This window comes from Neofelis nebulosa, chromosome 1 (assembly GCF_028018385.1).
Source record: "Neofelis nebulosa isolate mNeoNeb1 chromosome 1, mNeoNeb1.pri, whole genome shotgun sequence".
Lineage (NCBI taxonomy): Eukaryota > Metazoa > Chordata > Mammalia > Carnivora > Felidae > Neofelis > Neofelis nebulosa.
The window spans coordinates 31992131-32017023 of NC_080782.1; the positions used below are offsets into that span (position 1 = coordinate 31992131).

Below are 24893 nucleotides of genomic sequence, written 5' to 3' on the forward strand. Positions count from 1 at the left end.
TGTGCAGCCAGATTTGAGACCCAGCGCTTTGGTTTAAATCTCGCTTTATCAGGGATCAGAGCCCTAAAGAAGATGTCTCCTTTCTATCTTCTATCTCAGCTCCTATTTACCTCCTTCAGAAGTCACTACCAGGTATTTCATGTGTTTACTTTGATTAACTTTGATCTATCTCTTCTACCAAACTGGTTCTCCAAGTGCCTGGGTCAGCAGCAGTATCTGAAAACTTATTAGAAATGCAAAATGTTAGGCCCTGTCCCTTACCGTCCGGGTGATTCAGATGCGTGCTAAAATTTGAGATCCACTGCCCTGAGTGGAAGCTCTAGGAAGCTGGGACCCCACTTGTGTTGTTCACCCCGCATTCTGATCCAGCCAAACCCCAGCCTGGAGTAGAGGCTCAACAAATCTTTGTTGAAAGGTTGTGTGGGTGATAGCACATTTCTTTTGTCAGTAGCTCACATGTCAACTGAAAGTTGAATGAAAGGAGCAAAACAAGCAAACACACAAACAGAAACTGCAAAACCGATTATTACTCCATTTCTTAAACTTCCAAATGTATTCATAAAAGATTTTTTTCCTCACCCACCATCAACATACAAAAATTTCTGCATTAGATATCTGTTCCACCTTTTTCATCCAGAAAATTAAGCAAATTGAAATGTACCTAAAATTACTTGTCATAAAGATGAGTTTACCCTATTTTTTTCATTTTCACCATGAGGTGAGATAATTTGTCTAAGTTATCAAGTCAATTTCCACAGGGGCAGCTGTTGAGAATTAGAATTCTGTTGCCATGTCCTTCCACTTCTAAAATGTGGAATCACGTACTAAAGAACATGGGCCAACTCTATGCCTTTCTTGAGTAGTGATGTGTATAAATGAATATATTGCCTATATTACCATGAAGAAAGAAAAATAAGAAACAATCTAAATGTCTAACTATATGGAAATGATTAAATCATGGAAAAATGATTCATTATTAAAAATGATAGCATAACTCAGATATTATTCAAGATATTTTAAATAAAAAAGCAGGCAAGGAAATGGCTTATAAAGTATGATAGCACTTATAGAAAATCGTATTTATAAAATATATTTTAAAATGATGAAATTCTAAGGGATCTGTATTTACTTCACAATGATCACCCCCAGGTGTTGAAACCACAGAAAACATATATTGTTTCATTTCTGCAGATCTATATTTCTAAGAAATTTTCTTTAACACTATGTGTTACTTCTGTAATAGGAAGACAGTAAACCCCTAAGAAAACATTGCTTATATATTGCACCAAATACACACTATCCAGTTAAACTTTTTTTTTTTTTTTTTTTTTTTGGTGTTATTCATCTTGTTTCCCCTGAAAAAAATCTAAATACCTCGGTAAATATCACTTATTTTGGGAAAGACTATCAGTAATTAAGGTCAAGCATTCTTCTAAGAATCTGAAACCTAAAGGCCCAGTTGGGAACACTACAAGAAGTTGTAAGTGCCATCTTGACAGGTGACTACTTTCCTCTAAGAGTGTGGCTGCAGGTAGGATCCGTGTGCCACCATTTCCTCCATGGCTGCTCATTCGTCCCTGCTATGAGTCCATAACTCTGACCCAGTCTCTTCTCCTCCATGGCAAAGTTACTATCTCTCACCTCTGTAGTTCCCCATTCTGGCTTGAGAGTTTCCAGACTTATAAACACATCCCATGAACACTTCGCCCTCTCTATCTCAATGCCTGCAGGGCATTCCCTTCCCCAACTGAGTAGCTGCAGGAGTCATTGTCTCAATCCCCGTCTTTTCACCAGGGGTTGGCAAAGGAAGCAACCCTCTCCCTTATGAGAGAAGGGATAACTCCGTCTCTAATCTTCTGGGAACTGGGGAGTGGTGGAAGGGGCGTATGGGATAGAAAGTTAGCTCTCCTCTAGACTCTGGGAGCATAAGAACACTACATGTATGAGAACACAGGCCATTTTTACAGAGAAAAAATAGGAAACTGCGTAGCACAATACCAACACTGCAGTTCAGCTACATCACGGGTTAAGCTAGTTTTTATAGTACAGCTGGGAACCCAGTCACTATTTTAAATGTGCTCCAAATAATGAGCTTCAATTAACTTTGGGAACACAACCTGTCCCTAAGGTTTGGACTATTTGGGTTTTGTTTGCTTCTCTTAATTAAAATAACAAAATGCATTTTTAAACTAAAGAGCTCCTTTATAAAATCCACAGTGTGGTCAAAATGGCACTCATCGTCAGCAATATTGCCCAACATTTATCATTGGGGTTCTCTTCTGGGATCCAAAATGCTTATAATAGGAAACTTGCCTACATTACTGATTCTGGCACCTAACTTTCTTAAAGTGGCAAAGACAAAGAATGCAGCTTTTCTTTCCGTAAGTCATAGCCTTTCCTCTAGTCTGAAGGGTAGAGTCAGAAAGGGGAAATCCTGAAGCCACAGACACTCAACTGGTATAACACTCAGCAGTTTTATTTGCAAATGGAACAATGGGTCAAGCAAAAATCCCAAAGGCTTGGAGGACCTGGCTAAGAATCATCCCTACCCGTTTCTGCCCTAAGTAGAGAAGATGAGATGTCTGCCAGGAGACCAGGGAGAGTCATAAAATCTATTACTTACCATTTTATTGAAAAGAGTTGATATGCCTGACACACGGCGCCCCTGAAGATGCTGTAACTCGGACAGTGAATGTGCAAGTTAGCTTTGCAGAGTGCACTTCCTATTTTGAACTGTGTGGTCTGTCCAGCCTTCACACATTGATATGTAAGGTTTATTTGCATGTTATCTCAGCCCTCAGAATATTTGTATAACTGGCCAGGTTTATCAAGTTATTATACTTTAGTAATATGAGAACAGGTATTGGTGAAGTTCTGAAGTCCAAAAGATGACATGGAATTTTTAAAGAAGTGCCTGGATATTAACTTTTGTGTACACTATTAACCTGTTTAATATAGAATCTGTATTTGTGAATCTATCTATCTATCTATCTCTATCTATCTATCTATCTATCTATCTATCATCTATCATCTATCATCTATCTATCAAAAAAGGACACAATCTAAAATGTTAACAGTGGTTGACTTAGGTCAGTTTTATTACAAATAATTCTTTTGTACTTTGATGAATTTTTGACTTTTCTATTTTGAGTATATAGTACTTGTTGAAAACATAGCTATAATCTTAAGAGGAACAAAAGGAACATGATAATTTTAATCAACAATCCCAAATGTATTTAATTCTATCTTACCAATATTTAAATGGTAGAGCTATCTACCAGCTTCTCGGATGGCATTCATTAAAAATATAGCCATATGCCAACCTAGCTTCATTGTTAGGTTTTTTAGCAATTTTTATTAGCATCAGATGGCTTAATCCCTCATGCTGGTAAATTAGATACTTTTAAGGCATGGTGTTTGATGCTGAATCCCATCGATTATCTGTAATACCTATCTGAACACATTCTGCTACACACATTTATCACCTTTATTTTGAATATGCAGCCTGACTCTAAAACAATTTCAAGGGCAGAAGATCATCTTTGTTGCTTCTTGAAAAGGGAAAGCAACTTATTCCTTAATTTTGGGTTGCCAATTTCTAGATCTTTTTGTAAGTACCCTACCTTTTTGTAAGTACAGCATTTACCTAGTAGAGAGGCACATTTTTTTCACTTGATGCTAATACTGATTACCACCATGAGAACACAAATCCTTTATTTAAAAAGATGTTCCCTAGTATTTATTCTCTAAAATGGGAAATGCCTTTTCACACTCAAGATATGCTTAGAAATATGGATAGAATCATTGCCAGGACAAAGCATGAAGACAGAGCAGGGGGCAAGTTCCAGGGGTGGAAAAGAACCTGATACTGCCTTGAAACCTGCAGGTATTTTAAAGAGGGAGTGATCAGAACCTATGTGGGTAGGCAGGGATCTGAAATTGCAGTCAGTGGCACACAATAAATGCTCAATGAATAAAAGGAGGATCAAGGTAAGACAGGTATAGGAATGAGGCATGCTTTTAGATATAAAACATTTGTTGGCAGAAGGCCTTGAAACGGAGACATTCTTTAGCTTAACCAGAAAGCCTTTTATCTACTATGTGCTGAAACAGAGTTGTTTTTTTTTTCAGTGCAGGTACAGTGTAGGGTCTAAAGCAGTGGTTTTCAACCTGGTTGCCCATTAAAATCACCCGGAATGCTTTAAAAAATCCCAGTTTTCTGGCTTCACCCCAGACCATCAAATCAAAATCTCTAAGTTTGAGACACAGTCATCAGTATTTTTTAGTTTCCGGGAAATTCCATGGTGTAGGCAAGCCTGATCTCCAAAAGGACGAACAGATGACTCATGCCAGCAAGATGGTGAACACCTCACCAGGCAAGCCTTGCAGATAGAAATGATCTTGATGTTCTGACATGGTTTACTACTAAGTTGAACAACATATTTTCACCATGCAGTACATAATAATTACGTATTCTTGGTCATTCCATGATTTTCCTCTCTGTACCAGTGAGTTGGACAAAAATTGTATCATGAACAGAAATCTAGAAATTTCCCTTAACGATGTAGCAGACCGGACAAGTCTCTGATTAAGAGGACTTTGAATTTCAATTCATTCATTTGAATTCCATTTCAATTTGTACTTATTTCCAAACGATAATTAAGGTAAATTTTAGTTGTTATTGACATAAATTCAGCAGTCTGTCAAAAACATATGTTTAAGAGACATAATTTGACTAAGAAAATAAAAGGTAAGGGCTGAAGCTCCCAACCATAACTCATAGTCCACCAAGGAGTTTTAATTTTTTTACTTAAAATATATTTCAAGTATCACATATGTGAGTATATTTCCTGTGAAGTGAATTAAGGACCGAAGGCCCTGAGCAGGAAGGTGAAACAGGAAATGCAATGAAGATGACGGACAATATAGAGATACCATCTAAAGAAGATAAAGTTCTATTTTCCTGGTATGGGCACTGCAATTATTTCTGCTAGTGAAGGGCAGAAGTAGCTCAGAGGATGCAAGTCGTTGGAATTCTCTAAATACTTAAGCATGCATTCTCTTTTCATAAATTTGCATTCTACAGGACAGTTTTTGTTCAGGCAATGGTAAAATGAGTCTGCCATTTTGGTATTCATTGAAGGTGATGGCTAGGGGGAGACAGTGAGGCCCAACAATGTGGGGTGGGTCACAGAAACCAGCTTCAGTTTTCTTTTTTTTTTCAAATTTTTTTTTTTTAACGTTTATTTATTTTTGAGACAGAGAGAGACAGAGCATGAGCGGGGGAGGGACAGAGAGAGAGGGAGACACAGAATCGGAAACAGGCTCCAGGCTCTGAACTGTCAGCACAGAGCCCGACGAGGGGCTTGAACTCACGGACCGTGAGATCATGACCTGAGCCGAAGTCGGAGGCTTAACCGACTGAGCCACCCAGGCGCCCCACCGGCTTCAGTTTTCAAAGTCAATTTACAAGATGATGGAGGGAAATAGCACTCACAAATTTAGCTAACACTACTTACTGATTATTATTTAAAAGCATTGTCAGTGTTGTCTCTATCAGTTTCTAAAAGGAGCATGGTCAAAATGGTTAGCGGAGAGGGTTACAATTGCTTACACTCTTACACAATTTCAGCTTTATAACCTGAATGGCTAACATTTTAGAGAAGAAACAAATGATTACTTACTTTATGTGCTCAACACGAACATGCCAGGACAAGAGCCTGAGATAGGAGAACAGAGGGATGTTGAATCTCACCTCTTCCAGGAAGCCTTCTCTTCTGCATACTCACTCTTCTCCCTCTTTTTCTGGCCTCCCGCAGACTGCACCACAAAATGAAGCTCAAAATGGATATGTTTGCCTTTTATGGTTCTCCCATTGTATCGGCTGCATTAAGTTTGGCTCCCTAATTAAATTTCAAACTCCTCCAGTGCGAATTGATTTGCATACTTCCTTCCGTCATCCTGAGATCCTAAGGCAACTTGATTTTTCTAAACCTGTTTTTTGGGTTCATGGGTTCCTTTCAGAATCCGATAAAAGCAGTATACAGTATGCACACTAATTCTGCATGCGTACAGCCTCCCCTGAAACCCATTGCCTAAGAGAAGCTGTAGGAAAACTCAGGGCCAAAATATCATCAGACACTAGGAGATGGTCGCTACATGAGTGCTCTGTGATGATGAAATTAAAGCACAGAAAAGCTAAGTGACCCATCGAGTTTCCAAACTGGGAAACTGGTCAGCTAAAAAACTTCATTACTTTGTAAACTTGTCTCTTTCGAACAGCATGCATTTGAGCTTGCCAGCAAAGAACAACTCAAACTCACAAAATAGATTCATAGAAATTCAAGGAAATTCTAGTCCCCCTGTTTGGCTAGATATGGAACAGCCAAGTGGAAAATAGCAGGAAGAAAGTGGGATAAGAACAGGCATGTTTAAAAAGGGTGTGCAGGAGGAAATGGGCAGTTCCTTGATTTGGCTTATTTCTCTTTCACTTTTTGTTTTGAGAACAAAATGCATTTTCACTCTTGTACTTTATATTTTTGATGAAAACAGGCTTTAACCCATTCAGAACATTAATGCTCTGGAAGAAGTAACTAATCAGCTTTAGTAAAAAAATGAACTTATTCTTCAACAGAAAAGGAGTTCCCACTATATTTCAACAGGATGAGTAAATTGTATTTAAATTCAAGAAGAGCAGGAAAGAATTTTCTTTACAACTTAAACCCAACCCCAGACAAACGTTTACTGATCTCTAAGACAACTACTGAAACAGGACAATGGAGAAATAATCTAAGCTTTATTTAAGGGGTGTTTTATCAAACCAACTAACTTGGAAAGCAAAGAGACAAAGAATAAAGTTTATAGAATTCTATGTTATATATTAATTTACTTATGATTTCCTTTTGCTATTTTGGCTATAATTTTTATCTTACACTTTCTTGGGCTCTGGGGGCTCATAAGGCTCTTCAGGGTCTGTTGAGTCTTGTTGTTTTCTATTCATGGCTCTTCCTATTCTCTTTTCATGGCTTCTCACCTCTTCAGTCCTTATATAGTCTTCTCGGGGTGGAATCTAAGTTGTAATCCTATTATCTCACTAGGTCTCCAAGACAAAGAAATTCAACTGACATCATCAAATTGCACACTCTCGTTGGGTCGATCATTGGGCTTGACCATTTGTTAGTAATAATTTGAACTTTAATGAATGAAACAAAGGTCATACATGAAAAAATTGATCTATTTCTCCTTTTGTCCTTTCTCATTCTTTCATTCATTCATTCATTCCAGTTTCCTTCCCCATTATTAGGATAGGCCAGAAAAGTTGGAAAATGAACAGATGTGCCTTGGGATTTCACAGACTCAGAAAAGATGACAAAGGGGAAAATAAATCTCTTTGCTATTCCTTGAGTTTGTATTATTTCCCACTGTCAGGTGATTGCAGGTATGAATATATGCACTCATTTTCTTAGTTTGTTGTCTGTTTAATTTTAAAATAGGAATATTTCCATTTTGGTATAGAATAAATATTGGTGAAGCTTTACATTCTTTTTTTTCTTTTTTTAAATACCTTATTTAACAAATTAGTATTTGCCAGGCAAGAAGACTACCTAAATACAAAATTATCTGTCCTAATATAAAATTAGTCAGACCTGGGTGTAACCTAGTGACAATTTTTCTTTTGATCAGAGGAATATAAATGCTTCAGTTTTAAATTCTATAGTATCATTTGGAAATTAATACTACTGTTTAGTAATGTTATAAGGAGGACTTAAGAGTATCTATAATGTAGCTATGAAACAAATTTATTAGAACATAATTTGTGAAATGATTCAATGTCATCCTGACCACCTTCTTCTTTTTCTTTTTTAATCCCTTGTAGGCTGATGGACTCTATTAGGCTAGGTTAAAAAATATCACTGATCAATAAATACTGGGAAAACTATCCAGAAAGCAAAAGAATGAAGCTGGAACCTTACCTTATACCATATAAAAAGTTAACTCAAAATGGATCAAAGACCTAAACATAAAACCATAAGGTCCTAGAAGAATAATAAACATAAAACCATAGGGTCCTAGAACAATAAGGAACAATATGCTGGAAGATATTCACTAAGTGAAATAGATGCAAAAGAACAAATGTTCTGATTCCACCTCTATAAGGAGCCTGAAATAGTCAAATTCAGAGACAAAGGATAACAGTGGTTATCAGGGCAGAGAAGGAAGGGAATGGAGAATTACTGTTTACTAGGTGCAGAATTTCAGTGTGGTATGATGAAAAATTCTGCAGGTGGATAGTGGTGGTGTTTGCACAACAATGTAAATATACTTAACACCACTGAACTGTACATTTAAAAATGGTTAAAATGATAACTTTTATGTTGTGTATTATGTCACAATAAAAAAAAATAACTCCTCTAAAAAAAAAAAATCACCGAGCCCACTAATTATTTAGAGGCAAGAACTAAGCCATTCTGCCATAAAACCTTATTCTTAGTTTTCAGATTTAATCTTGGCTTTTTAAATATCATAAGTTAGAGTCACAGTCAGAAGGATTTGTATCAATAGCCTTGCATGATAACAATAGCAACAGCTACTGTTTATTGTTTGTCTATAACGGGCAAAGGTCATTATATGCATTACCTCAATAAATTAACCCAAAAATCCTATGAAGGGAATATTATCACCCCTGGGCATATCTTGGGTTTGGAGGTTTAGTAACTTGTCTCTTGTTAAAAAGCCACACCACTCCCTTCTCTTGAACCATTTCCCTGCTCTTAGCATGGCAGTGGGTAATGAGCATGAGGTGTGGATGGAGAGGTTGGGGGGCTGGGGATGAGCGGAGAGATAGATGTTTGTGAATTCATTATATATGTGTGCCTGTGTGTGACTAAGAGAGAATACTTTCATTTCCTTTAAAATAAACCTAAGGGGAGCCATTCAAAGGGCCCTGGGGAGACAGTGGTGTAAGGCCAGGGTAAGGATGTTGACCCACACCTCAAACACTTATTAGTTGGCAGGTATATGTTGCTGCCTACCAGGTGATCAGTAGAATGAATAAGTTACCTGAATTTTGAGTATAAAAAGTATAAAAAATATAAAGTATAAAAAGTATAAAGTATAAAAGTATAAAAAGTATAAAGTATAAAAAATCACTACGTAAAAACGTAGTGATTCTCTGAAGCTTCTTTTCCCATTGGGCCCAAGGGAATATGAGTGCCCATCCAGTCCTCTTGATAATGGCTGGAGTTCAAGGTAATAATCAGAATGTATAGCCTGAGCTTCAGAGGGCTGTTTCCCCCCTGTGTTCCTTTCCTTGAATTTGTGGTGTGCTCCCTCAGTAAACATGTGGGGGTGGGGATATACCATGCTCCGTCTGCCTGAATCAGGTGATACTATGCCCCATCACCTTGGTGCCTGGACCAAGCTCTGCCTTTCCTTCTCAGGAGTCCGCTTTCTCACAATCACAATCCAGGCTGAGCCAAGTAAGGCCTGCCTGGCTGCCTGAGGTCCCTATCTCTCCCAGTTTCTGGTGATTCTTCCCCAGTTAAGTCTAGAGACTTTCTTCTAGGAGTTGATGCCTATTGGGTAGTTTCTGGTGTCTCAATGGTGCACCCTGCTGGAAATGCTTTACCAGATAAGTCACTTTTGAAGGGAAGCTGGAGGATCTCAGGATCTACAGGGAACCTGCTCTCCCCCGCCCCCAACCATTTCCAATAGAAGGGGCTCTGACAAATCATTAAGCTGACCCTAGGGAGTCTGGTTGGGGCTCAGCTCATTTGTTGTTTGACATTTATAATTCACAAGAGTGCAAGGAATTCTCAGTAGTTACTATGATAATTCCACTTAATCCAGATTCTCTGCAGCAGAAATCCTCTCAACAGTGAATTATCTAACAGCTGAGTTCAGTATTTGCATGCGTTTTACAAACCCTAATTCTTTCTGATTCACCTAGATTCTGGGGATAGGGAACAGGAATTCTTTTGAGCTCCCATGGCTATTTTCATATTCTTTAAAAAAATTTTTTTTAATTTAATTTTTTAAAAAGTTTATTTATTTATCGAGAGAGAAAGAGAGAGCACAAGCAGAGGAGGGACACTGAGAGAGGAAGAGACAGAGAATCCGAAGCCGGCTCTGCGCTGTCAGTGTGGAGCCCTATGTAGGGCTCAAATCCGCATGCTGTGAGATCTTGACCTGAGCCAAAATCAACAGTCTGATGCTTAACTGACTGAGACACCCAGGCACCCTATTTTCATATTCTCATGGGCCTGGAACTTCTATTTTTAGAGCTCTATCTCCATATCACACCAGCATATTAAAATGCGTCCCATATCCCAATAACCTTTTTTCTTAGTGGTTTAAAAATTTTTTTCAAAAATCATTTTTAAAAGTTTTGGTTTTGAAATTATTTGCAAATAAATAATTTATTTACCATGATCTTTCAGTAAGTATGTGCATTCTGAATTTGTGCAAAGCGAGAAAAAACTAACAAATTTATTTATAAATGCTGGAAATGTTTATGAACAATAACAATGGAGTTGACATGATCATATTATTTATGTTTATTAAATATTTATAAACTTTGATTTTACTTTTTACTTTGTATTTTGAGTATTTTTTTATTTTATTTTTTTAGGAGAGGGAGTATGTCAGACTTTTTCAAAAGCTCTGAGGCCTTAAGGACCACACTATATAATGGATAAAATCGTAAAGTCAGTTCCCTTAATCACTTTCTTACGTGGGCAGCCTTACCTTATACAATTCATAAGGTTAGGTATTAAGTTGGGCCATATGAAATTGCTGGGTGTTTTTTTTTGTGGGTTTTGTTTTGGTAAAATAAAGTAAAATGGCTGAACAAGAGGCAATTTCACATGATGTCGCTTAATTGTTTTTGGTAACAAAAACAATACACTTCTTCCCTCAGAAACCTAAACTGGAGAGCTAAAACTAACAGTAGCAGAGTGCTATGCCTGCAGGAATTACTCAGTAAGTTATTTGCTGAGTGAATGCATGTAGATACCAATCAATGACCCAACAAGAAGCAACTACGTACACCAGAGTGAAATTGCATGTTACGAACTTAGGGTAATGGAACTGGTGGAACGTATTAATCATACAAAGCCCTTTGGCAATTACTTTAAAAACCAACACTCTCTTTTTAATTTAATTTTGTTTTGTTAGCAAGAGATTGGCATTGCCTGTGGGAGAAAGCAGTTCAGGCATAGTTCACTGCTGACTCCTCATCCAGGAATGAAAAATGGAAACATCATAGGAGTTTAAGGAGGAAAAGAAGCATTGTGGATCTGAGAGGAGATTTCAGAGGCCAATAATATGTTCATGTTGCTTTTCATTTGGCAGTAAGAACTATCTCCAGGGGCAGGATCCTTAATTGGAAAGTCCTGGTGGTTTTACTTTCCTATGATCCCAGGGAAGCCAATAGCTTTATTTATTTGTCTTTTGGCTGGCAAGCCTAGAGAAAGCAAAGAATTATCAAATCTTAATGATTAATAAGACTTCAACTTTGGGTCCATCCATCTATCCATCCATCCATTTATTTATCCCATTATCTGTTGTTACCATTATGTGCCAGATACCGTCTAGGTGCTAGAAATAGAATGGGGTTTAAAGTATAAGACACATTTCCAAACTAAAGGGATATTCATCCTGTGTAGGAAGATTAAATGTCACTATTGCTGGAAAAGCAAAGGGAAAGTGCTCAGGGAGCATAGATAGAGAACTGATTCCTTGGGAAATTGGAGATTTCACTGGACAGATGTTAATTGTTCTGGGTCCAGAATAAAGGTTTATGACCTCGGCTATAGACTAGAGCAACCAGAGGATAGAAGGAGAAGGGGAAGAAGAAGAGGAGGAGGAGGAAGGGGAGAATAGGGAGGGGAAGGAGGGATGGGGAGGAAAGAAGAATGAAGAGGAAGAAGAGGAGGAGAAGGTGAGAGAGAAGGAAAGAAAAAAGAATCATGCTCCAGGAAGGATCCACTACAAAGGTCCTGGTTTAATTGTCTTAAATGGACATCTGTTTTGTTTTTGGTTTTGGCCTAAGCTAACCAGGTAAATCTAGTGAGGATTAGGTTGAGAACCACTGGTCCGGAAGGAGTAGAAACACACAAGGTGAATGAAGGAGGTGGGGGAAGGGGGTGGATTGGTTAAGGGAGAAGAAAGTTGGAGAGCATTCTATTTTAAGTATATAGTATGTTTAAAAAAGGTGATGTTTGGGAGGAGCCAAGTTGGTGGAACAGCATGGAAGTTTTTTGTTTGTTTGTTTTTTAACATTTATTTATTTTTGAGACAGAGAGAGACAGAGCATGAGCAGGGGAGGGGCAGAGAGAGAGGGAGACACAGAATCTGAAACAGTCTCCAGGCTCTGAGTGGTCAGCACAGAGCCAGACGTGGGGCTCGAACTCACAGACCGTGAGATCATGACCTGAGCCGAAGTCGGATGCTTAACCGACCGAGCCACCCAGGCGCCCCAGCATGTCTCACGTCCATGAAATACAACTAGACCAACACTAAACCATCCTACACACCTAGAAAACTGACTGGAGGATTAACACAGCAATCTACACAACGTGAACCACAGAATTCAACAGATACGCAGCACGGAGAAGTGAACTTGGGGAGTGAGAAGGTGCAGGAAGGGAGGTGCTTTTGTGAGTGGAGAGAGGACGGAGACTTGGGGGTAGAATACAGGAAAAGCACCCCTCCCCAAAAGCAGCTGGAGAGAAAGTGGAAAATTCAAAACAGCCGCAGGGACTGAACTAAAAAGGGAGAAAGGAGAGGGTTTAAATTCCATTAAGACTGTAAACAAGGGGAGCACAAAGGCTGCAACTCCGCAGCTCCATACCTGGTAGTGCTCTGGTGGGAAGGGCGAATCCCCAGGAACAGAGTGGGGTCCGGGAGGTTCTCAAGCCACACGGGGAAAAGCGGTTCCACTGCTGTAAGGACATTTGGTAGAGACTGTTGAAGCCACCTGGTCCCAGCAGACCCTAGAAAATGGCCACATTCGCTGGTGCTGGAACAAGGTCATTAAGAGTGAAGCCTGGTACCAGATGTGTGTTGTGATTTTCCATAATCTCCGAGATGCTGCTGCTACACTGTCTCGCAAACATTTTCTGGGGCGGGCTGCCATGTGGCTGTAGTCTCGGGGCACCAGCAGCAGCAGGGTCCAGCAAGCGTTCCTGGGTGCAGCCAATATTCCGCCATTGCTCAGTGAGACCCTCCTGCAGAGGGGCGGAACGGGTCAAAGCCGCAGTCCTTCACAAGTAAGGGGCCGGGGAAAACAGCCGCATCTGAGACAAAACCTGGGAGAGAGGTACTGCCTGGGGCCTGGTCACGGAGAGTGGAAAAGCGGAGAGTGGAAGAGAGCTGAAGACGGAGGACTAGTGCGCGATTGCTGACCCAGAAGAACAGACTGGGTGGCTGGGTGGTGCCATTTTTCACCGCTCCCGCGCATGCGCATGCGCACCGATGAGACCCACAAAAATCCACCCCAGTAGGCTAGCAGCGCCATCTAGTGGAGAACGGAGCCGTACACTGAGCTCGGCCCAACTGGGCCGACTTCGCTCTCAGGAACACAGTCTTACCACCGGCTTAGTTTATGGACTATAAAGCACTACATAGACTGACTTCTAGGGGAAAATGAAATAATTTCAGTCCTACTTCAATCTGTTAGCAGGTCCATCTATTCAATTTTCTTTCTTTCTTTTTCTCTTTTCACTTCTTTTTCTTGAATACAGAAAGAGAAAAAACTCATTTTTATTTTCAATTTTTATTAAAAATATTTTTCTTTAATTTTTATTACTATATTTTTTACTTTTATATAAATTTGTTCAAATTCTATTTTACTTCCATTATTTTGTTTTAGTTTACTTCAGTGTATTCAACTTTTCAAATTTTCAAACGATTTCCTTTTCTTTCTTTCTTTTTTTTTCTTTTCTGTTTCTTTTTCTTGAATGCAGAAAGAGAAAAACTGCATTTTTACTTTCAATTTATATTAAAAATATTTTTCTTTAAATTTTTACTATATTTTTTGCTTTTATGTAATTTTTTTCAAGTTCTATTTACTTCCACCATTTTATTTTAGTCTACTACAGTGTATTCACTTTTTCAAATTTTCAAAGGATTTCCTTTTTTTCTTTTTTAAAATCTTTTTTCTCTTTTTCATTTCTTATCTTTTTCTTGAATACAGAAAAAGATTCATATTTATTTTTAATTTTTATTAATTTTCTTTAATTTTTTGCTACTTTATTCTTTACTTTTGTGTATATTTTTTCAGATTTTATTCCCATCATCTCATTTTAGTCTACTTCAGTGTATTCATTTTTCAATTTCTCAAATGATTTCCTTTTTGAAATTTTTAAAAATTTTATTACTTTTTCTTCCCCCCCCTTTTTTTCTAATCTCTAAAACCACTTTCAACACCCAGACAAAACACACCTAGAATCTAGCATCATTTATTTGATTTTTGTGTGTATGTGTGTGTTTTTAATTTTTTAATTTTAATTCTTTTTAATTTTAATTTTTTTAAATCTTAATTTTCCTACCTCATTAATTCCTTTTTTCCCTTCACAATGACAAAACGAAGAAATTCACCCCAAAAGAAAGAGCACGAAGAAACGACAGCCGGGGATTTAACCAACACAGATACAAGCAAGATGTCTGAACCAGAATTTAGAATCATGATAGTAAGAATACTATCTGGAGTCGAAAATAGATTAGAATTCCTTTCTGCAGAGATAAAAGAAGTAAAAAATAGGCAGCATGAAATAAAAAATGCTATAACTTAGCTGTAATCACAGGTAGATGCAGCGGCGGCAAAGGTGGATGAGGCAGAACAGAGAATCAGCGATATAGAGGACAAACTTATAGAGAATAATGAAGCAGAAAAAAAGAGGGAGATTAAAGCAAAAGAGCACGATTTAACAATTAGAGAAATCAGCGACTCATTAAAAAGGAACATCAGAATCATAGGGTCCCAGAAGAGAAAGAGAGAGAAATAGGGGTAGAAAGGTTATGTGAGCAAATCATAGCAGAAAACTTTCCTAACCTAACACAAACTTCAAAATCCAGGAGCACAAAGGACCCGCATTAGATTCAACAAAAACTGAACGTCAAAAGGCAGACCTATCCACAGAAACTTGGCAGGCTAGACCAGAAAGGAGTGGCAGGGTATATTCAGTGTGCTGAATCAGAAAAATATGCAGCCAAGAATTCTTAATCCAACAAGACTGTCATTCAAAATAGAAGGAGAGATAAAAAGTTTCCCAGACAAACAAAAATTAAAGGAGTTTGTGACCACTAAACCAGCCCTGCAAGAAATTTTAAGGGGGACTCTCTGAGGGGAGAAAAGATGAATATATATATATATATATATATATATATATATATACACACACACATATATATACACATACATATATATATATACATATATACACATATATATGTACGTATGTACGTATATATATACATATGTATGTGTGTGTATATATATATTCCAAAAGCAACAAAGATTAGAAAGGACCAGAGAACACCACCAGAAACTCCAACTCTACAAGCATCATAATGGCAATAAATTCATATCTTTCAGTACTCACTCTAAATGTCAATGGACTCAATGCTCCAATCAAAAGACGTAGGGTAACAGAATGGATAAGAAAACAAGATCCATCAATATGCTGTTTACAAGAGACCCACTTTAGACCTAAAGACACCTTCAGATTGCAAATAAGGGGATGGAGAACCAGGTATCATGCTAATGGCCAACAAAAGAAAGCTGGAGTAGCCATACTTATATCAGACAATCTAGACTTTAAAATAAAGGCTGTATCAAGAGATGCAGAAGAGCATTATATCATAATCAAGGGGTCTTTCCACCAAGAAGACCTAACAATTCTAAACATTTATGTGCTAAATGTGAGAGCACCCAAACATATAAATCAATTAATTACAAACATAAAGAAACTCATCAATAGTAAAACCATAATAGTAGGAGACTTCAACACCCCACTCACAGCAATGGACAGATCATCTAATGAAAAAAATCAACAAGGAAACAATGGCTTTAAATGGCACACTGGACCAGATGGCCTTAACAGATAAATTCAGAACATTGCATCCTAAAGCAGCAGAATATACATTCTCCAGTGCACATGGAACGTTCTCCAGAATAGACCATATACTGAGACACAAATCAGCCCTAAGTAAGTACAAAACGATCGAGATCATACTGTGCATATTTTCAGACCACAACGTTATGAAACTCGAAATCAACCACAATAAAAAATTTGGAAAGGTAACAAATACTTGCAGACTGAAGAACATCCTACTAAAGAATGAATGGGCTAACCAAGAAGTTAAAGAGGAAATTAAAAAGTATATGGAAGTCAATGAAAATGATAATACCACAACCCAAACCTCTGGGACACAACAAAGGCAGTTACAAGAGGAAAGTATATAGCAATCCAGGCCTTCCTAAAGAAGGAAGAAAGACCTCAGATACACAACCTAACCTTATGCCTTAAGGAGCTGGAAAAAGAATAGCAAATAAAACTCAAACCCAGCAGAAGACAGGAAATAACAAAACTAGAGCAGAAATTAATGCTATCAAAACCAAAAAAACCCAGTAGAACAGATCAATGAAACCAGAAGCTGGTTCTTTGAAAGAATTAACAAAATTGATAAACCACTAGCCAGTTTGATCAAAAACAAAAAGGAAAGGGCCCAAATAAATAAAATCAAGAATGAAAGAGGAGAGATCACAACCAACACAGCAGAAATAAAAACTATAATAAGAGAATATTATGAGCAATTATATGCCAATAAAATGGGCAATCTGGAAGAAATGGACAAATTCCTAGAAACATATACACTACCAAAACTGAAACAGGAAGAAATAGAAAATTTGAACAGACCCAGAACCAGGAAGGAAATCGAATTATTAATCAAAAATCTGCCAAAAAACAAGAGTTCAGGGCCAGATGGCTTTCCAGGGGAATTCTACCAAACATTTAAGGAAGAGTTAACACCTATTCTCTTGAAGCTGTTCCAAAAAATATAAATGGAAGGAAAACTTCCAAACTCTTTCTATGAAGCCAGCATTACCTTGATTCCAAAACCAGACAGAGACACCACTAAAAAGAACTATAGACCAATTTCCCTGATGAACATGGATGCAAAACTTCTCAACAAGATATTAGCCAACCGGCTCCAACAATACATTAAAAAAATTATTCACCATGACCAAGTGGGATTTATACCTGGGATGCAGGGCTGGTTCAATATCCACAAAACAATTAACGTGATTCATCACACCAATAAAAGAAAGGACAAGAACCATATGATCCTCTCAATAGATGCAGAGAAAACATTTGACAAAATACAGCATCCTTTCTTGATAAAAATCCTCAAGAAAGTAGGGATAGAAGGAGCATACCTCGAGATCATAAAAGCCATATATGAATGGCCCAACACTAATATCATCCTCAATGGGGAAAAATTGAGAGATTTTCCCCTAAGGTAAGGAACAAGACAGGGATGTCCACTCTTGCCACTGTTATTCAACATAGTATTGGAAGTCTTAGCCTCTGCAATCAGACAACACAAAGAAATAAAAAGCATCCAAATCGGCCCGGAGGAGGTCAAACTTTCACTCTTTGCAGATGACATGATACTCTATATGGAAAACCCAAAAGATTCCGCCAAAAAACTGCTAGAATTGATTCATGAATTCAGCAAAGTTGCAGGATGTAAGATCAACGCACAGAAATCGGTTGCATTCTTATATACCAACAATGAATTGACAAAGAGAAATCAAGGAATCAATCCCATTTACAGTTGCACAAAAAGACCCATAAAATACCAGGAATAAATCTGACCAAAGAGGTGAAAAATCTATACACTGAAAATTACAGAAAGCTTATGAAAGAAATTGAAGAAGACACAAAAAAATGGAAAAAGATTCCATGCTCCTGGATAGGAAGAACAAACATTGTTAAAAATGTTGATACTACCCAAAGCAATCTACATATTCAATGCAATCCCTAACAAAATAACACCAGCATTCTTCACAGAGCTAGAACAAATAATCCTAAAATTTGTATGGAACCAGAAAAGACCCTGAATAGCAAAGCAATCTTGAAAAAGAAAACCAAAGCAGGAGGCATCACAATCCCAGACTTCAAGCTATACTACAAAGCTGTAACCATCAAGACAGTATGGTACTGGCACAAGAATAGACACTCAGATCAATGGAACAGAATAGAAAACCCAGAAATGGACCCACAAACGTATGGCCAACTCATCTTTGACAAAACAGGAAAGAATATGCAATGGAATAAAGACAGTCTCTTCAGCACGTGGTGCTGGGAAAACTGGATAGCGACATGCAGAAGAATGAACCTGGACCACTTTCTTACACCAAACAGAAAAATAAACTCAAAATGGATGAAAGACAGGAACAATGTAAGACAGGAAGCCATCAAAATCCTCGAGGAGAAAGCAGGCAAAAACCTCTTTGACCTTGCCTGCAGCAACTTCTTACCCAACACATCTCTGGAGGCAAGGGAAACAAAAGCAAAAATGAACTACTGGGACCTCATCAAAATAAAAACCTTCTGCACAGCAAAGGAAACAATCAGCAAAACTAAAAGGCAACCGACAGAAGAACAGAGGGTTACTGGAAGGGTTGTGGGAGGGGGGATGGGCTAAATGGGTAAGGGGCATTAAGGAATCTACTCCTGAAATCATTGTTGCCTTATATGCTAACTAATTTGGATGTAAATTTATTTTTTTTCAACGTTTTTTTTTTTTTTAATTTATTTTTGGGACAGAGAGAGACAGAGCATGAATGGGGGAGGGGCAGAGAGAGAGGGAGACACAGAATCGGAAACAGGCTCCAGGCTCCGAGCCATCAGCCCAGAGCCTGACGCAGGGCTCGAACTCACGGACCGCGAGATCGTGACCTGGCTGAAGTCGGACGCTTAACCGACTGCGCCACCCAGGCGCCCCTGGATGTAAATTTAAAAAAATAAAAAAAATTAAATTTAAAAAAAAGGTGATTAAGGTTTTCAATCCCAATTTAAATGGGATGCTGGAACTGAACATTTTGTAGGAAATGGGTTGTCTGGAAGAGCTTCCTTTGAGAGAAAGATTAAGCAAGAAAGATTGCACCATAATCTAGTGTCTCATCTGGGAACTGGTGGACCATCCTGGGTCAGGTATGAAAAGTCAACCAGAAGACACTAGTGTCCTTAGAACTATCATGTATATAGGGGAAGGGAACTTGATCTTCATTATCCGTTAAACACAAAATATGGAAACTGAATGAAGAAACTTACATAAAAAACTGGTACAAAATAAATGAAAACAACAGGACTTCATAAAAAACAAGTGAACCTTAAGACTACCCAGAGTAACAGGATTCCCACAGGAAACAATTTCCACTGAGGATTAAGCCTGTAATAAAAAAATTACTAAGTACACAAGTCAGAAAAAAATGCCATGAGAATGAATTAGTACACTCAATAGGCAAAAAATTGCAGTGCAGAAATTATATATTCTCGAGCAACTAGAGAAAGACTCCCAAATGAACATGTTTAACATCTTCAAAGAGATAAAAGTATGAAAATAATCCAATAGGGTAGGATTAATTAATTCAAAATGGATTAAGGTCTTGAAGGTGAGATCTGTAACCATAAAGCTCTTAGAAGAAAACATAGGAAACTCCTTGACATGGGTCTTGGCAGTGACTGTTTGAATCTGACACAAAAAGCAAAAGCATCAAAAGCAAAAAAACAAAAACAAAAAACAAACAGAAAAACAAAAACAAAACACAAAACGCAAAAAACAAGTGGGACTACAGCAAACTAAAAAGCTTCTGCACAGCAAAGGACATCAACAAAATGGAAAGGCAACCTACTGAATGGGAGAAAATATTTGCAAACCATATATCTGATAAGGGGCTAATATCCAAAATTCATAAAGAGCTCATGCTACTCAATAGCAAATAATAATAATAATAGCTTGCTTAAGGAATGGGCAGAAGAAGATCTGAATAGACATTTCTCCAAAAAAGACATACAGATGGCCAATAGGAACATGAAGGATGCTTAATATCAATGCAAATCGCCACCACAGGGAGATATCACCTCGCACCTGTTTGAATGGCTATTATCAAAAAGATAAAAAACCAATAAGTGTTAGTGAAGATGTGACAAGAGATAACAAGTGTTAGTAAACCCACGCACACTACTGGTGGGAATGTAAATTGGTGCAGCCACTATGGAAAATGTTATGGAGTTTCCTAAAAAAATTAAAAATAGAACTATATGATCCACCAATTCTGGTGGATCTTCTGGTTATTTATCTTCTGGTTATTTATCTGAAGAAAATGAAAACACTAACTCAAAAAGATATATGCACCCCTATGTTTATTGCAGCCCTATTTATAATAGCCAAGACATGGGAGCAACTTAAGTGTCCATCAATGGATAAAGGGATAAAGAAACTGTGGTATATATATGCAATGGAATATTATTCAGCCATAAAAAAGAATAACATTTATGCACCTTGAGGGCATCATGGCAAATGAAATAAGTCATACAGAGAAAGAGAAGTGCTATATAATCTCTTATATGTGGAATCTAAAGAAGCAGAAAAACAAAACACCAAACTCATAGATACAGAGAACAGATTGGTGGTTGTGAGAGGTGGAGGTGGGGGTAGAATGGGAGAAATTGGTGATCTGTTTTTTTTAGCTTAAATAAAAATGAATAAGTAATAATAATAATAATAATAATAATAATAATAAACAATAAGGAAACATCTCTAAGATATGTTGTAAGTGATGAAACCAGACATGGATCAGTGTATATACTTCACTACCATTGGGTTAAGAACACAAATCGAGAAGGAAGGTGTGTGTGTGTGTTTCTTATTTGCTTGCATATTAAGAAAAAGATGTAGAGATGAGCATCAATAATAATAATACCAAATAGTTCCTGAACACCTTCCCCAAATTCAAGTCTTTGGTTAGTCTTTTACAAGTGTATCTTACTGTGAGTCCATGAGTCCCAAGCACCTTCTGTGCCCACAGTCTAGTTTTTGCTTTTAATTAAATCAAACATATAAAAACCTTGTTTTAGATAATTGACCCTGCTACTGTGTCCATATATGTTTGAAACAAAAGTCAGTGCCTTGGCAAAAGTCTGCTATATATAGAACAGACATAAGGAAGGCCACGAGCTTATGCTATCATTAGAAATTCCTCCTATTCGGAACACTATGTTTTGGATAATGGAATAATAGTCAATTGACCCAACCAGATTTTGTAGCAGATAGCATTTCCTTGGAAAGAGACTCCGAGCATCTGAGTTTGTATGCAATAGATTTATTAGCATGTGTTTTGGGGGAAAATATGTTAGGAGTATGGGGAGCACAATTGGGAATAAGGGGAAGTTCAATTGTAATGCTCTTGCAACAGAGGCTTCAGCAAATCAGACAAGAAGCTCCAAAGCTGAATAGTGCTCCAGAGCTGTCCCGATTGACGCAAGAGGGACGGCCCATCAGATACCAACCACATTGACCAGTTATCAGATATGGGCTTCTTTCAGATTGGGAGCATAATCTTGGGCACCACTCCCTTGTTACAGGGCAATTCCTGAAGAGAGACTCAGCTGTGAAATGTCAGCAGGTTAACACTCATAGGAGGTGGGGGATGGGTGCTTGATCCTGAAGGCAGACCCGGGCTGTGTACCATGACATCCTCCATAGAGTCTTAGGAAATTTTGAATGCAGAAGGCACTGAGAAAAGGTAGTCAGAAGCAGTAGAAGCAGAGGTGATAAAGAGAGAGATAAACCGAGTCATGAAAACGGCAGTGTTATTACAGTATTAACAACAAGATAATTAGGTTGCTACAACAATTTTTTGAATATCTTGAGAGGGTTTTGTATCTTTAAAAGTGATAAATTATATTTCAGATCTTCATAAACACGAACTGTAATTGTGGAGGCAATTGTATTGTCTGTATCTGTTTCTTGCAATCCGAAAAAGCAAACTTAAAAGACATAGGTCTTGGGTATTCAACTTTGAAGTGCATCTTATGCAAGGGTATTTATAAGAACATGTGAAGAAACCTTCATTGAAAAATATTAAAAGACTTTTAGAGAGATTAGGAATTTTGCTTACTTGCTTAAAAAAATGACAGTTGACCCTTGAACAATGCTAACAAAGGTTAGGGGTACTGATGCCCCACACAGTTGAAAATCTGTGTATAACTTTTGACTCCCCCAAACCTTAACTACTAAGAGCTTACTGTTGACCAGAAGCTTTATCAATAACATAAAGAGTTGATTAATACACACTTTGTATGTTATATGTGTTATATAGTGTATTATTACAATAAAGTAAGCTAGGGAAAAGAAAATTTTATTAAGAAAGTTGTAAGGAAGAGAAAAATATATGTAGAGTACTATACTGTAAAATATCCACATATAAGTGGGCTCATTCAGTTCAAACTCATGTTGTTCAAGGGCCAATCATTACAGTTAAAAAAATAATGGTTCTGTTTAAATGTAGAGGCAGAAGATGTAAAATTGCATGCTAAAAGACCTATAAAGTCTGCTTTGTCCATTTTACGTGTTCACTATTTATCCTCTGTTTACATGGATAGCCTAGACGTTTAATACACGTTAATTTAAGACCTAATTTTCAAATTAAGTAATCTCTCAAAATGCGTAGTTTTGTCCCTAGTGATATAAAATAAGTTGCTCTCACCTTGAGAAGTTTTTGACTTTTTTCTGGTTTCACAGGCAATTCCTGTAAATGCCATTGGGCAGGTACACAGACATTCTCCATCCAGCAGGATCACAGTACCTCCATGTTGGCATGGGTTGCATTTCCTCACATTGAATTCAGTGATATAATCTTCAAGGGCTCTTTCTAAATTCTGTTTCTTTAGGTGTGCGTCTTTTATTTTCACTGGAACCAAATTATATATAGGAGACAGCTACAAGAAAGCAAAATATTTAATTTTAGAACTTTTTCTACTGATGGAGCTTGTGCAGTACCATTCACTGAATTATTTGTCCATTCATTAATTCAACAAAGGTTTTTTTTTTTTTTTTAACGTTTATTTATTTTTGAGACAGAGAGAGACAGAGCATGAATGGGGGAGGGTCAGAGAGAGGGAGACACAGAATCCGAAGCAGGTTCCAGGCTGAGAGCTGTCAGCACAGAGCCTAACGCGGGGCTCGAACTCACAGACCGTGAGATCCTGACCTAAGCCGAAGTCAGACGCTTAACCGACTGAGCCACCCAGGTGCCCCTCAACAAAGGCTTATTGAATGATTATTATTGGCAGGTATGATGTTTGCTGATAGACTATAGGAGTGATCGAAGCTAGGCATGATCTCTGTGATCATTATGGAGGTAAGAGGTCACATTATGCAAGCAAGAAAACTGATATTAAAATAATCACACAGATAAAATGGAAACCATGATAGGTATTATATGGGATGGGTATATGTGTTTTAAAAACGGACAATCATGGACTTAAACTTTTCTCAGGATAACATACTGACATTATTTTGTGAATTGTTTATGCTGCCTTTTCCCCTCCTCCTCTCTTCCAACAGGTAGCCAGTGTCTCTTGTCAAACTGGGGCTTTGTGTGCAAGGCCAAGATCAGAAAGCCCCTGAAGGCAAATTCTTTGTTGGCTTTCCCCCACCCATAAAAGCCTGAACTCACTGAGGAATTTTTACTGGGAGAAAGGGTGTGAGAAGAATGCCACTGAGGCAGGAGATTCCTCCTGACTTAGTACGTCCCTCAGGGGACAAGAAACCATAAACTGGGTCTCTGGCAGCTATTTGAGGAAAAGCAGAGAGTCCCTAGAGAAGGTAGGTCCATATCAAGGACTAGGGATCCAGTTTTGCCAGGGACTCCCATGTACAATCTTGGCGTAGAAGGCTTGGAACCACTTGACTTCAAGGGAACGTGTGAGTTTGAACAATGAGGTTATTAGGGTGATCACCGTGGATTAAATATATACATATATTCCCAGTTCCCCAACTGAAGCATCAGGGTTCTTGTATTGATCTGGGCAATAAGACCTCCCTGAACCCCATCCAACAAATGATTAAAGGATGAATTTTCCAGCAGCAGGAAGGGATGGAATCTCAATACGAAATTTAATTAGAATTAAAGAAAATGAAGTAATATGGTTTCTTCTGCATAAATTCCTGGGGTCAAATACATAGTTGCTACAACTGAATCGAGGAAGCTTGGAAGGGCTTTCCTGAGAAAAATGACCCTTCCGCTGAGATTTGAGGTGCTGGGACAGAAAGAGGAGCATTCCAGTCATACAGAATTTGAAATGTCGCTATGGTGGAGGGGTGCCTGGGTGGCTCACTCAGTTGAGCATCCCAGGGTCCTGGGATTGAGACCTGTATCAGGCTCTGCGCTGAGCCTGGAACCTGCTTGTGATTCTCTCTTTCTCTACCTCTGCCCCTCTCCCCCACTCGCTAGCTCTCTCTCTAAAACAACAACAACAACAACAACAACAACAACAACAACAACAACAAAATTCTTATGGTGGAAAAGCATAACATATGTAGAAGGTGTCTATATCAGCAAATTCAGTTGTGTGACTCAAAGACTTCTTTGAGTAAATAAATCATTAGAAACTGAGGTCCTTGTGTGGCATAGCACTTTGAAACAGGAGGCTACAAATTTAAAAGGAACTGGAATCCAAAGACTCAAGAAAGAGATTAAAACAAAAATACTACACGTGGGTAATGATGGATTGAATAATGTCAACTGAACTTTTTTTCTCTGAGGACAATGACAAATAAAACCAAAATTAAAAATCTGCTTGAAGGCCCTGGAG

The 24893-nt window shown here is 38.0% G+C and overlaps 2 protein-coding genes across 4 annotated transcripts in view; both read right to left on the reverse strand.

The window, feature by feature from the left end:
- FYB1 (FYN binding protein 1) overlaps nt 1-6080 on the reverse strand; it is a 166223-nt gene extending 160143 nt beyond the window's left edge. Inside the window, exon 1 of one of the 3 annotated variants that reach the window (XM_058718142.1) lies at nt 5756-6080. Coding sequence is in view for 1 of the 3 variants with exons in the window: in XM_058718112.1 (XP_058574095.1) it covers nt 2624-2626 (3 nt within the window). In the remaining 2 variants the exon portion in view is untranslated. Of the gene's footprint in view, nt 1-2623; nt 2747-5684 lie in introns of those variants that run through there. The other 2 variants (XM_058718122.1, XM_058718112.1) reach the window with 2 other exon arrangements.
- A 15297-nt stretch (nt 6081-21377) lies between these two features.
- Nucleotides 21378-24893, reverse strand: part of C9 (complement C9) — a 54770-nt gene continuing 51254 nt past the window's right edge. The window contains exons 10-11 of the mRNA XM_058718177.1: nt 22784-23015; nt 21378-21810 (exon numbers count right to left, since the gene is read on the reverse strand). Of these exons, the coding sequence (XP_058574160.1) occupies nt 21785-21810; nt 22784-23015 (258 nt within the window). The 3' untranslated portion in view covers nt 21378-21784. The remainder of the gene's footprint in view (nt 21811-22783; nt 23016-24893) is intronic.